Genomic DNA, 13,197 nt, shown 5'->3' with positions numbered 1-13,197 from the left:
CTTTGGAAAGAAAAAACCACAGCCCATAGTAACCAGAAGTTGAAAAACAGTTTGAAAAAAACTGTGAAGTGAGAAACAAAAATTACTATTAGAAGTTAATCAAGGATTAGAGTTCATTGGACCATGAGTTACGGTTAAGTAAGAGATTCAACCCAGTAGGGTAAATAATCACTAAAGAAAGAGCGGGGTAAAAAGAATGGACTACAGTCTGTAATTGTCGACTGATTAATTTATTTTAAGACCGAATGTTACAGACAGGGAAAAGGCTTTTGGCTTTTTCTTAGCAAGAACTAGTAAAAAACAAACTACGTTGTCATCATTATTACCCAAGACATCCTTTAGAGCATATTCCCATGCAAAACTTGCTAGGTTGCAGCAACATTCCTTGTTTTTCAAGCCACTGGGTTTCCCTTGGTGTTCAAGCCAAGGGATTATAAGTTTCCTGCATATGGTTTTGGACCAAGGCAATTTTAATGGCATAATTTGTGTTTCGATACGATACCATTTATAGGGGTTTCAGGCCATTTTGTTTGATTATTATGGGCCGTGTTCGTCTTTTCCTAGGTTGAAGCTACTAAAGGATTTTCCTTGCGCTTCAAGCCAAGGGACTGTAGGTTTCCTCTATGGGGTTTTTGGCTAAGGCGATTCCAATGGTGTACTTTTTGTTTCGATCCGGCGCTATTTTTAGGCCGTTCAAGCTTCTTTTTTTACTATGGGCCATGTTCGTCCTTTAATATTTACTATTTTGAAGCTACTGCTGCAACCACGATTAAAAGCAGGAAGCTTTGACCAGAATAGCACCAAATGGTAGCCGTATCACACTGATGTGGGCTTTAGGATATTCAGGGTTCACAAGTAACGAATTGGCAGCAAAGAAGCTAAATCTGTTGCATCAATGACTTGTTATGGCCTAGAGTCTTTCATTCTCACTCTATGAGTTGCTATAACGCAGCTATAAGAAGATGGTCCGTCGAAAAGGCAGAACAAAATTGGCACAGAAAATGGGATGTAAATAAACAAAAAAATTAATTTCAAAGTTTAACCCCACCCTAAGAAAACATCTACTTCGACTTAAAAAGTGTGAAACATAAATGATTATTGAAGCCACTAGAGGAATTGGGAATTTTCAGATATTATCACAAGGATTGAAGGATTATATCAGTAGCGAGAAAGAAGAATCTAACACAAGAAAGTCCAGCCAGGAGAAGATACCAGCTGAAGACATTTCCTAAATTTAATGCTAAGCTTGAGGACATAGTTGTGGATGGCAATGTCCAACAGCTGGCAAAGTTTTTCCTAAAGATTGCGAAATTATCCTCTAGTCACCAAGCCGGATAAAGATCCCAGAAGATCCCTCAAGCCCCAAAGTAAAAATACTTGTACAAAACTAAACAAGTGTTTCCTCCTAATGTACGTCCCTAGGCGTGACTCTTTTGGTCTCAACATACAAGAAAGGACAAGGTGCACAGGAAAAGTTTCATAAATGCGGGTAGGTCCGTTTTCTTCCAGTGATTGAGCTGTTATGCTCAATTCCTACTATAAGTGAGCCCACAATATACTCACCATAACGCTGCCTGGTATTATTAATAAATGTGAACAAGTACAAGTATTATACAGTTTTTGTTCATAAATCTATCACGAGTTTCAATTATCTTGGCTGGTGTTACCCAACAGGTGCTATATTGCGTAACTTATAAAATAAACTTTACGGAGCAGCAGAGCTGAGAATGTTTTTTTTGGGGGGGGGGGTGCTGTTATTAAGGTGCATAAAACAGCTTTTTTAGGCATCCATGCTACAGCCAAAGTAATCTTAATATGATATTTTATTTTCAAATTTGATGTTATATTTTTGTCGCAAAACTATTTTTGTGATTGAGAAAAAAAAGAAGAAAAAACCCATTTCGAAAATAACGAAGATACTAAATATCTTGATAACCAGCCAGTTTAAGTGAAAAACGACTGACCCAAACGTTGGAACTTACTTACTTTGAGGGACATGCTGTAAATACGCATAAGTTTTAAAAAGCATTACATAATGCCTTTTGAACTATCCAATCTCATTGTTGGGGTTATTCCTTTAACACCGCCCTCGAATGTTTTGAAAGGATTAACAGCTATAATTCTTATGACGTTTCCTAAAGCCTAAAAAATAAAGAAATAAATTTATATCTCCTGGAAATACAAATTTACTAAGCCCTTAAATTAAACTTATTAAACCGACTATACAGACCCTTTATAATATAATAATATATATAATAATAATATAATAATATATATAATATATATAATAATATAATAATATAATATCGTTAATTAGAGTTAATTAACGATTAAGAATTTTTTATATTTATTTATTATCCCCGTTTATATTATTATTATTTTGCAAGGTTAAGGTGGCTGTGCTTTTGGGGAAGAAGAGCGGTTGTATTGGAGTGAAGCGAGAGCCGTAAAGCGTGATTAAAAGGAATTGTTAAGTTTCAGGGACTCAACGTACGTTTTTTGAACAGTAAAGTATAATTTATGTTTATTTATTTCTATTTACATTAATAAAACACAATTAACTATTCTCTTAAATCCCGTATACTATATTTAAAATCCATATTTTGAGGATGAAAACATTGAGGATTTTCTAGGGAGGGGGGGGCCTGATCCCCCAAAACAGGGCCAAGTTTTGCAATTTCCATGAAAAGTCATCCAGGCCAAATTTGGGAGAGATTAAAAATCCAACTCTATTCCCCCTTTATACAGGGATTATTAAATAGAAAAACATTGTATAGGAAAACAAAATATAAAAGTATAGGAAGTTGTGCTTTATTACCTGTTCAGAAGGATACTGCCAGTTTTCATTTTTATCTGCCTTTGGAATTGTAGAAGCCTGTCGTTCAGTTGATAGTGGGAAGGGTTGATCGGGAGCGGGCCTCTGGTTTGGTGGAGGCATCTACAAAAAAAGTTCAAAAACTGGGTAAAAACTACTTTCATAGAATGGTTATTTATTCATGGTTTAGGCCTCTACAATAAGCAGGACTTAGACCTCGTGTGAAACACTCAGGCTTTATTACAATTCAGAATTCGGATAATCCCTCTCATTCAGTCGCATCAAAACCATCCAAAATCAGGCCATAAATTTACAGACACAAACCTGCGGTTGAAATCTTCTCACTATTAGGCATAAAACCCGCACTGCCTTTTCCATAGTAATGTTCTATAATATAATAAAAATATATTCCCAAAAAGCAAAAACAACAATGTGAAGAGTACAAAAATTAAAGAGAAAAGAAATGATAAAACAAGGAAGAAGAGCATTATCAAGATGTAAGGCAACCATGTGGTATCCACTATTAAAACAAATAAACTCACAATTAGAAGGGTTAAATGACAGGCCAACGGAATCAAGACACAACTTAAGTATGGAAAATTTTCAATTCGGTTCCTAAGGGTATGGCTTAATAGAAGAACGTCGTGGACATATGCAATATATGATAAACTGACTTCACCATAAATAATAGAGACTGGCAAAGACTTTAGGCACTGAGCTAATACGCCTTTCAATATACTGAACGACAAAACAGTTCCTTGACGAACCCTATTACATACGGGAATGGGGTTTGAAAGCTCCCCATTATTCCAATTTACTCGAACATTAGCACCTGAATTCCAATACCACAAAACTGCAGGGAGCGATTTATTTACAGCAGATAAAGCAAGGCAATGTATGGCATTAGAATGAACAACGTTATCAAATGCTCCAGAAATATCCACTGTTAGCCAGTGGTTAAATCTGGATTCAACCACATCTTTCATAGGGTTAGTGAGAATATGGTGAACCTGAGAGCAGCTATAACCCCTACGAAAAGCAACCAACATAGACGTAAAATCGCACTTAAAATTAATTTTTGGTCGTAATAAATGTTCAAATACTTTACTAAAAAAAAATATAAAAATACACATCTTTAAGACAAGTGACGTGTGTCTCCAAAATCAGCTGACAGATTCCCTATTTTTGGAATTCATTCAGTCAGCATTATTTAATATTAAGTTAATCATAAGGAACTGAAGCAAATACCACGATTGTCTAGTTCATTTCGGATATCTCTCAAACAGTTAGCAGCCAGTGCAAACAGAAAATGATTATGTGACAAGCCAAAGAGAAATTCAATGATCAGCATCTAATTCAAAGTAGAGTTCTATCAAAAGAAAACATAGTCTCAATAGAATTTTATGTTCCCAATTGACAAAATCAACAAATAGGGATAGAAAAGACAGACAAAAACAAAGCGAGAAATCTAAGAAGATTCAGGTTAAATGCAGCTAAAAATAAATGACAAAACGTGCATTAAACAAATTTATATTACTAATTTTTTTCCTCTTAGCAACAAGCAATTTTGGAGATTTCAATATCTGAAATGAAGATTTGAAAAAAAAAGAGTAAATATATTTTGATCTTCTTCAGTTAAGAAGTAAGTTTAGACCCGTGATTCCCAACATAGGGCAAGGTCCACCAGTGGGGCATGACAATATTTTGGTGGGTCATAAGCAGGACGTGTATCCTTTGGCTGACTATACTTTAAAGCCTTAATTTTGAAAAAAATAAATTATTTTTCAAATGAATGAAGTCACATTAAATGCATTTAAAAAGCACAAAATATTCATGATAGTATCACAATGACGTTACACATTGGATAAAAGGTGTTGTATTTAGACAATATTTTTCATTAGTATAAAATAGGCCTAGAGGACAAGACAAAAAAAGAATACTAAATTAATGGCCTCTTAAGCTCCCCTCTGGTGAAAATATAACAAATTTTGAATAACAAAATTTAAGTATTGCAAGGGGGCATCAGGTTTTTAGAATGCCTATATGGACATGGCTCAAAATCCGCTGGGAACGACTGGTTTAGACCCTTCCACTTAAAATTAATTTGACAAAAAAAATAGAAAGAAAACATGCCCCCCCCCCTGCAATTGGATAGGGATGATTTGAAGCTTCAAAACTGCAGATTGAGGCAACGACACCCTATCTTCTATCAGTTTTAAAGAAATTACTATCCATATCCACTAACTAGTGTAAAATTTTGCAATCAATAATCTCCTACAAAGTCAGCAATAAATAATTATTTATGCCTTATTATAATCATTAAATAATTATAATTATCTAAATATAATTTGCTACCCTACAGAAGCAATTGAAATAATACCCACAAGGACAGGTCATACTGCTTATAAAGCCACAAAAAAAATAGACCTCAATTATTTAATTAAACAATATTAATAATAAAACTAAAAATAATAATAATAAACACAATGCCTCAAAAAAGAAATTTTCAGTCCCAAATACCCAATTTGGAGCAATATTAGAGGCAGAATTTTGCCTATCTACTGCCCTTGTGGACAATTTTACAAGCTAAGATATGAGAAATTTCTAACAGAGCCAGCCACAGATAATCTTTTCTCAAGGCTTTAAATAGATATGCTGTCCCTGTGGCCTATATGACCAGCTTTTTTCCATAAGCCTAAATTCATTGCCAGGAGATTTATATATCTAATTTGCCACTAGTCTTTTACATCATTCCATCACAAGGTTTTAGATGACTGTTGCACCTTCTTTTGAAGGAGCAAAGAGAGAAACCTTTAGGGATAATATCCCTAGGAAAATTGTTCCCAATCAAAGTGCAACATCAAATGAAATTTGTCTTCAAGTACTCTGTTCTTGGCGTGTCAACCTGAAGATAATTGGACCAATCTGTGTGCCTTCATGTCTGTCTTGTCTGTTGAACAATGGAGGGTACAATACAAGAAAGCTCTAGAGAGGAAGGTGAATCAGTTAATCCTAGAGAATTACTGATAGGACAACAAACTCAACATAATATCTAGAAATCACCTCATCCATCTTGGATTAATAATATACTTAGCATTATATGTCAAAGTAGGTTACAATTAAACTTTCTTAAGAGTTACTGATAAAAAAGAAGACAAAAACAGGTGCTGTCAAAAGCAAGAGATATCATTTGCTTATTATTGAACTGACCTTTTCCAAAACAAGGTGACAAATTAAGCAGTAATAGTACATGCAGATTGTAGCATATAAATTTGATTATCCAGTCTCAGAGATCTTGAGTACCAGTACTATACTTTATTGAATAAGGAAATATGTAGCTTTTTTTTCTTTTACATAAAACTGAATTACACAGTAGAATATATATCAAAGAACCAGGGAAATTTAGTCATTTTCAAACCTAATCCTGTGAAAACCTCCAATTCTCCTGATTTTGATTCATTGTCCAATCACTAGCAATTACTTTTAAAACAATGGTTTGCTATTGATAATACGCAAAATTAAAACCACAGTTCAAACTGTAAATTGAAGTTGAAAAAATGTGCACTGGTTGTAATAGCAAACAAAGCTAGTTAATAATTTGGATGGCCTACAATGCAAAGCCATCATACCTGACTATCTGTTTAGTTCAATTTTAACTGATATTACTAAAGACAGAAATGAAAAAATATTACCATGTTCAAAGGATTAACATCAGTGTTCTCTGATGCAGGTGTTTCAGTTAAAACTGCTTGAGATGAACCAGAACTACTCATGCTACATTCTGAATCATACAGAGCAGGTTGGGATGCTGGTTGAGCACCTTTCTTCTGAAAAAGAACATGTATGATGAATGAATGATTTTATTCAGTGATTAAACCTGTACAGAGTATTTCACTATCTAGTCTACAAAATACAGCATAAAATAAGAACATGTATATTAATAAAAACACTTATTTTATTGGTTTAAAATATAGGATGACCCCCTCTGCTAAGAAAGAACAGAACAAAAATGATAATAATAAGAAAACAGCTACAACTTTTGACAAGCTTCATTTCATATTTTTGCACAAGGATTGAATAAATAAATAAAAAGTTTTCCAACTGAAAGTAAGGAGCAACAATAAAACTTAAAACAAACAAAAATTATTCTATATATCAGGGAGGCTACCCCCTGCTCTCAATACTCCACTCTTCATGCTAAAGTTTCTCAGTACTTTTAAAGTAGCTTCTGGTTCTAATTAAATGGCCCTTGTGTTTGAGGAGTTGTTCTTAAATTGAAATGAAAAAGTCAAACTTTATTGTAAAAAGCAGGGTAGCGAGGAGCAGGTAGCCCTTCCCCAAGGGCAACTAGGATGTATTCACAAGGATAGTAATCAGTATATTAAGAAAGAGCATGAAAAATACGTATAATATTCAATAGCTGACATAGGGACAATAGGGTTATCTGATATACTGAATCTGATGGTGTGATTTTCATTGAGATTCCTTGACTTTTTAGGGAGATTCCCCTCCCCCATTTTTTCTGAAATTTAGGCAAATTTTCTTAAGATTGTAGTTTTTGATATGTAACCTTAAACTCAGTGAATCTGTATATTTGGAATCAGGATAAAAATCCAATTCTTTTGATGTGTCTAATGTGTTGCTTTTTACTTACAGTTTGTTACCATAAACTCTTTTGATGGCTTTATGTAGCCTAAAAATGCTCTACAGATTCTCTATGGATGCTAAGTTTTTGAGGTTCCTGAAATAAAAACTGGAAGACTAAGATCTGAGATAATGAGTGACCATTCAAAATCTGTCATAGAAGTGGTCCCAATGCCTTCAAAGATCCCTCTCAGTGAATCTCAGAACAGGTTTGGTTTGTAATGGCTTACTCTGTTTGGCTGGAAATAGAACTTTATTAGGAACAACAATTACTAGGCCCCTCCTAAAGAAGAGGCTTGCTTTGCTTTTGTGCAGTACACCATGGATGCTGCTGGATTCGAGTCTCTCATGCTCTTGACCCACTCAGCTAGTTGTGTTTACAAACATTGCTTCTACCATGTCTTGTAAAATTTGAGCAATTTGTGACTGCATTAAGAATATTCCCCAAAGGTAAGCACCCAGGCAGGTTACACAGCAATGCTTCATTGTATAGTTTCACATGTATCCATGAAATATTAGCAAAATGCAAAAGACACAGATTAGAAACAATCAACCAATGTGTTAACAAAACACATGACAAATTCAAATTTATATTGGCAAAGTTTCCATATACAGTGTACCAATGGAAAATGCTGTGATTTGAAGCTTATTCCATTTATTCTTGACCTGCAGCATTGTTGCACAAAATCCTGTTGTTTTTTCATGTCTTAGGAATAGTTAGGACATATTAAATTAGAAAAGAATGGCCTAAACACAAATAAGTCATTCCTAAACATAAAAATCAAGAAGATCATTCATTGTGTAATCCTAAAAACGTGAATCTATCCCTGTTACATATAAAATTAGGATTACTGAAGGGCTTTGCTAAAGCCAGAGAGAATACTTTTGATTTCATGTATTTAAAACAGAAGTTTTCTAAAATTAATGAGACAAAAATTAACAAAGGGTTATTTGTGGTTGGTATTGGGAATTACTTAAGTAAAAAGTACTTAAGTACATAATCTCAGTAGGCTACTTGTACTCTACTTAAGTAAAAGATTCCAAAAGTACTTAATATTTGTACTTATGTAAAAACAAGAAGTACTTGACTGTACTTAAGTTCTCAAGTACTCTTAGACCAGGGATCAATTTCAATATCAAATTTATTATTAATTTTCAATATCAACTTTATCAATTTCAATATCACTCACTACAACATTTTTGAATCATCTAACAAGAGGTTCTGCTGTTCTGAAATAATGCCCAGTAGCTGAAATGTTAAACAAGGAAAGCATGGAGTATGTTGAATTGTCTTTTGTTTCAAATGGACAGGCGTTTCTTTTTTAGAGTAACAGAAAAATATATGCAGATAGGGCCATTTTAGCTGACAAGAACAAAAGACTAAGATTTGTGAGTTTGAAATGACAGACTATATGTCCCTGACTGCAGACATTTGGTCAACAAAAGTTACTTAGGAATGAATGCCCATTTCATTGTTTGCTTTTAGTTTTTTCACACTCCTTGGGCAGTATGTAGGACAAACAGGGGGGGGGGGGCATTTGTGGGTGAGTTGACTATTATATTTAGACAAAACATAAAAAGAAATTTAATATTGTATTCATCTTATCTCAATGTAAGTTATGTAATCTCATACATATTTAATAACAGTAAAAAATTGCATGCAGTTGCATGCTCATTTTTTAGCAAGCAAATTGATTGAGAAAATGAAACATTTACCCCTTAAACTACTGATTAGAGCAGAAAAAAAAACAAAGATTTGAGGTTAAAGATTTGGAAACAATTTGAGGTTATATAACAGTATAGACTATTGGTGGCCTAGGTCTGGTTAATTTTATTGATTTTTTTTTTTAACTTTTGATGCACTAGACATTCTGGAGGAATATCTCTTTGAGAAGACCTTATATCAATAGTCAGTCAAGTAAGAAAACTTAATTTATTTTTATTACAGAACAATAAATTTAAGAATCCTCTGGCTGACAAATTGTTTCTTCATGATTAACAGCCAAAGTTACCTGAGTTCTTGTGACCACAGTGTCAAAATGAGCAAGAAAGACACTTTTAGCGATGTTCAGAAAACTGGTGGGTTAAAAGATTTTGCTGCCAACACTGTTTTACAGCATTTTCAGTTTCATACCTCATGGTGTGACTTCACATGATGTTAAAAATCATACAAATTTTCCTGCAGATATGATTGAACACTTTCTCCTATGGATTCAGTAATATTTTAAATGCTTCATTCAAAAGAGCACATAGCCTAGGTCACACAACAATTTACTCATGTTATCTTCATGTTAGAAGAACATGTTATCTACTCAGTCAGAAATTTATCTTTGTGTGTGACTAGAGTGTATAATACACAAAAATATCAGTTGAAATAATTTTGAAAAATGAAATGGAAGGAAACATGATAACCTGATTAATAGGCCGGCCGATTATAAAGCATGAATTTCATTGTTTTGGTGTTTTATTTTTATTTTTTATATATTCCCTGAGCTTTATAAAGGATAACCAGGGCATGCAATTGTAGTGAATTGATTATTATATTTAAACAGAACAAACAAATTATTGAGTGCTGTGTTTAGGCTACCTTGTCCTTAAGTAAGTTCTGGATTCTCATGTATATTTAACAAGTGTCAAATTCACTTGCCCCTTAAACCACTGATCAAAGCAGAACAAGCAAAGATTTTGGTAAATATTTATATTAACAGAGCATTCAGATAGCTAAGAGACAAACTTCTATAGTCAAAATTTCATTCTGAATCCTAATATGACACTCATTTCTTTTGCAAATTCAACTTTAACCTCTCCATTTTGACCTAACCCAAATATAGCCTATAACCCATATTATATATTTCCCATGCATTTATTAATTCTTGATTTTTTCATCATTGATTCAAGGTAAATATAGAGCAGTCCACATTTCTGACATACAAATAAAGTGAATATACCAATTGATGTCTTTTTTATGCTCCTTCCAAATATAATAATGGCTTTTATTGCAAATTCAATTTTAAGCCTTTTTGGGACCCTTGAAAATGATTTTTTTCTATAGTTTTTGGGTATAAAAAAGGGCTAAAACATTGGTTTCAAACTTACTATTTGATAATATGATAAATATGGAACAGTTCATATAATTAACCTACAATTAAAGTGATTATACCACTTGATGCCATTTTTTATGTTCTTTCTGAATATAATAATTGCTTTTCTAGCAAATTTAATTTTAAGCACCTTCAGGTCCCTTGAAAATAATAATTTCTTTCTATATTTTTTGGATAATGAAAATGGGTTAAAACATTTATTTAAAACTTACCATTTCCTTATAAATCTTTTTAGTAAAAGTTGTATAATTCACAAACATTGGTTTGTCAAGATTAAGTTGAACAAGAAAATTCAAAACAATTCTGCCATGTTTTCTTCTTATTCTGCTAGGCTGCTTAAAAACTGCCATTTCACTTATTTGTTGCAAAATATCAAAGCCAACAGAAGAAACATGGCAGATGGAAAAATGAAGAAATCATTTTGGAATTTTTTTATCTGACTTAATTGTGACAAATCCATGCTTGCTGATCTATAACCTTAACAAAATGAATTTTACAGTCTAATGAAACAATAAGTTTGAAACCAATGTACTAACCCTTTTTATATCCAACAGTGATAGAAAGAAATTATCATTTTTAAGTGACCAAAAAAGGCTCAAAATTGAATTTGCTAGAAAATCAATTATTATATTCAAAAAGAGCATTAAAAAATGGTATCAAGTGGTATGTTCCCTTTATTCATGGGTCAATTATATGAAATGCTCTATATTTGCCAGGCTAAATCCATTTTGATGAAGTTATATAATCCACAACCATTAATTTGTCATAATAAAGTTGGAAAAAAAAATTAAAAAATTCACCATTTTCCTATCCACCTTATTTCTTTCACCAGCTTTGCTATTTTTCAACATTAAGCCAAAACACTAGTTTTTAAGCAGCCTAACATAATATGAAGAAAACATGGTGGAACTGCTTTGAACATTTTATAATTTATAATGCTTGTGAATTATATAGATTTTACAAAATGGATTTATAATGAAATAGTAGCCTAAGTTTGGAACCAATATTAGGATAGGATTCTTTTTATACCCAAAAAGTATAGACAAAATTAGGCCTATCATTTTAAAAGGTCCACAAAGGGCTTACAATTGAATTTGCAGTAAATAATTATATTAACAGAGTATTCAAAAAGCTAAAAAACAAACATACCTATAGAATCAGAATTTTATCTTGAATCCAAATAGCCTATGACATATGTTTCCATTGCAAATTCAATTTTAAGCCCTTTACAGGCCCTCAAAAATGATACCTTTTTCTCTTATGCTACTTTAGACATGGATTATATACCTGTGTTAGAGTAAATCTTGTTAATAGCCTACTGATTTAGGTAAATATCAACCAAATCATATTATTGACTTATGCATAAAGTGAATATCCCACTTGATACCTTTTTGGTAAATTTCTACCAAATCATATTATTGACTTACACATAAAGTGAATATACCACTCTATGTTTTTTTTTATGCTGATTACAAATATAGCAATCATTTCTATTGGAAATGAATTTCAGCCCCCCTATATATGCCAATTCATGGTATATATTTCTACAACCTAACCTAACCCTGAATTGGCATATATAGGGGGGGGGGCTGAAATTCATTTCTGATAGAACTGATTATTATATTCATAATCAGCATAAAAAAAGCATCAAGTGGTATATTCACTTTATGCATAAGTCAATAATATGATTAAGTAGATATTTACCCTGATTTACCCATAAATTGAATCAGATAAATATGGAGCTGATTTTTGCAATAGGCCTAAATAGTCAGAGAAGTGCCTAAATTCTCCTTAAAATTGTTTCCTTGGAAAGGAAACAATATCATATATATCATTTGCTGAGATATAAGATACCATGAAATTGATTGGCTAAAAAACAGGCCAATTGTTTAGTTAAGAAGAGGCAACAATTTGAGGTTACATAACCTTGTATTGACCATTGCATAGACTAGGTAATTGTGTTTATCTTTTTACCTTCTGATGCATCGGACATTCTGGAGGAATATCTGCTTGAGGAGACATTATATCAATAGTCTGTCAAGCTGGAAATTTTAATTTATTTATTTTGCAAAACAAATAAATTTAAGAATCCTCTGGATCATAAATCGTTTCTTCAAGATAAACAGTCGAAGTTGCCAGAGTTCTTGTCACCGAAGTATGAAAATGAGCAAAAAAGAGACACTTTTAGCGGTCCTCAGAAAATTGGTGAGTCAAAAGATTTTTCCGCTCGTGCTGCTTCACTGTTTCTCGGCATTTTCAGCTTCAACAACGGTATGATTATACACGATGTTCAAAACTATACCATTTTTCCTTTGAAAGCGATCGAACACTTTTTTCAATGGATTCAAAAGTGTTTTTCGTCTAAAAAGTGTATAGGCTACACAATGATTTTAACTGACATTTTTCAGAACCTCACCCATATCTACTAAAGATGAATCTATAAAAAAAATTTAATAGGTAATAGTTCGGAAAAAACTGCATTTCCTGAGATGCTAGACGTTTTCTCATATTTAAATACATCTGATAAATTGTAGTGTTTTGTTGAATCTGTTTGGTACGTGAATCTGTATTCATAAAACCAATTCCGTCACAAATCACCTTTGCTATATTAAGAAAATTATTAAATTTTCCAAATAA

At 32.7% G+C, this 13,197-nt stretch overlaps 1 protein-coding gene across 1 annotated transcript in view; it reads right to left on the bottom strand.

Annotated features, from left to right (window-relative positions):
* Positions 1 to 12,669, bottom strand: part of Cchl (Cytochrome c heme lyase) — a 37,708-nt gene extending 25,039 nt beyond the window's left edge. The window contains 3 exon segments of the mRNA XM_089099943.1: positions 2,819 to 2,938; positions 6,508 to 6,642; positions 12,535 to 12,669. Of these exon segments, the coding sequence (XP_088956069.1) occupies positions 2,819 to 2,938; positions 6,508 to 6,642; positions 12,535 to 12,582 (303 nt within the window). The 5' untranslated portion in view covers positions 12,583 to 12,669.
* Between the last annotated feature and the right edge of the window lie 528 nt (positions 12,670 to 13,197).

This window comes from Artemia sp. Qi Xiang Cuo, chromosome 14 (genome assembly GCF_049724085.1).
Source record: "Artemia sp. Qi Xiang Cuo chromosome 14, ASM4972408v1, whole genome shotgun sequence".
NCBI classification, from domain to species: domain Eukaryota; kingdom Metazoa; phylum Arthropoda; class Branchiopoda; order Anostraca; family Artemiidae; genus Artemia; species Artemia sp. Qi Xiang Cuo.
Note: the sequence above shows the minus strand (reverse complement) of the source record. Positions and strands in the feature narration are given on the sequence as shown.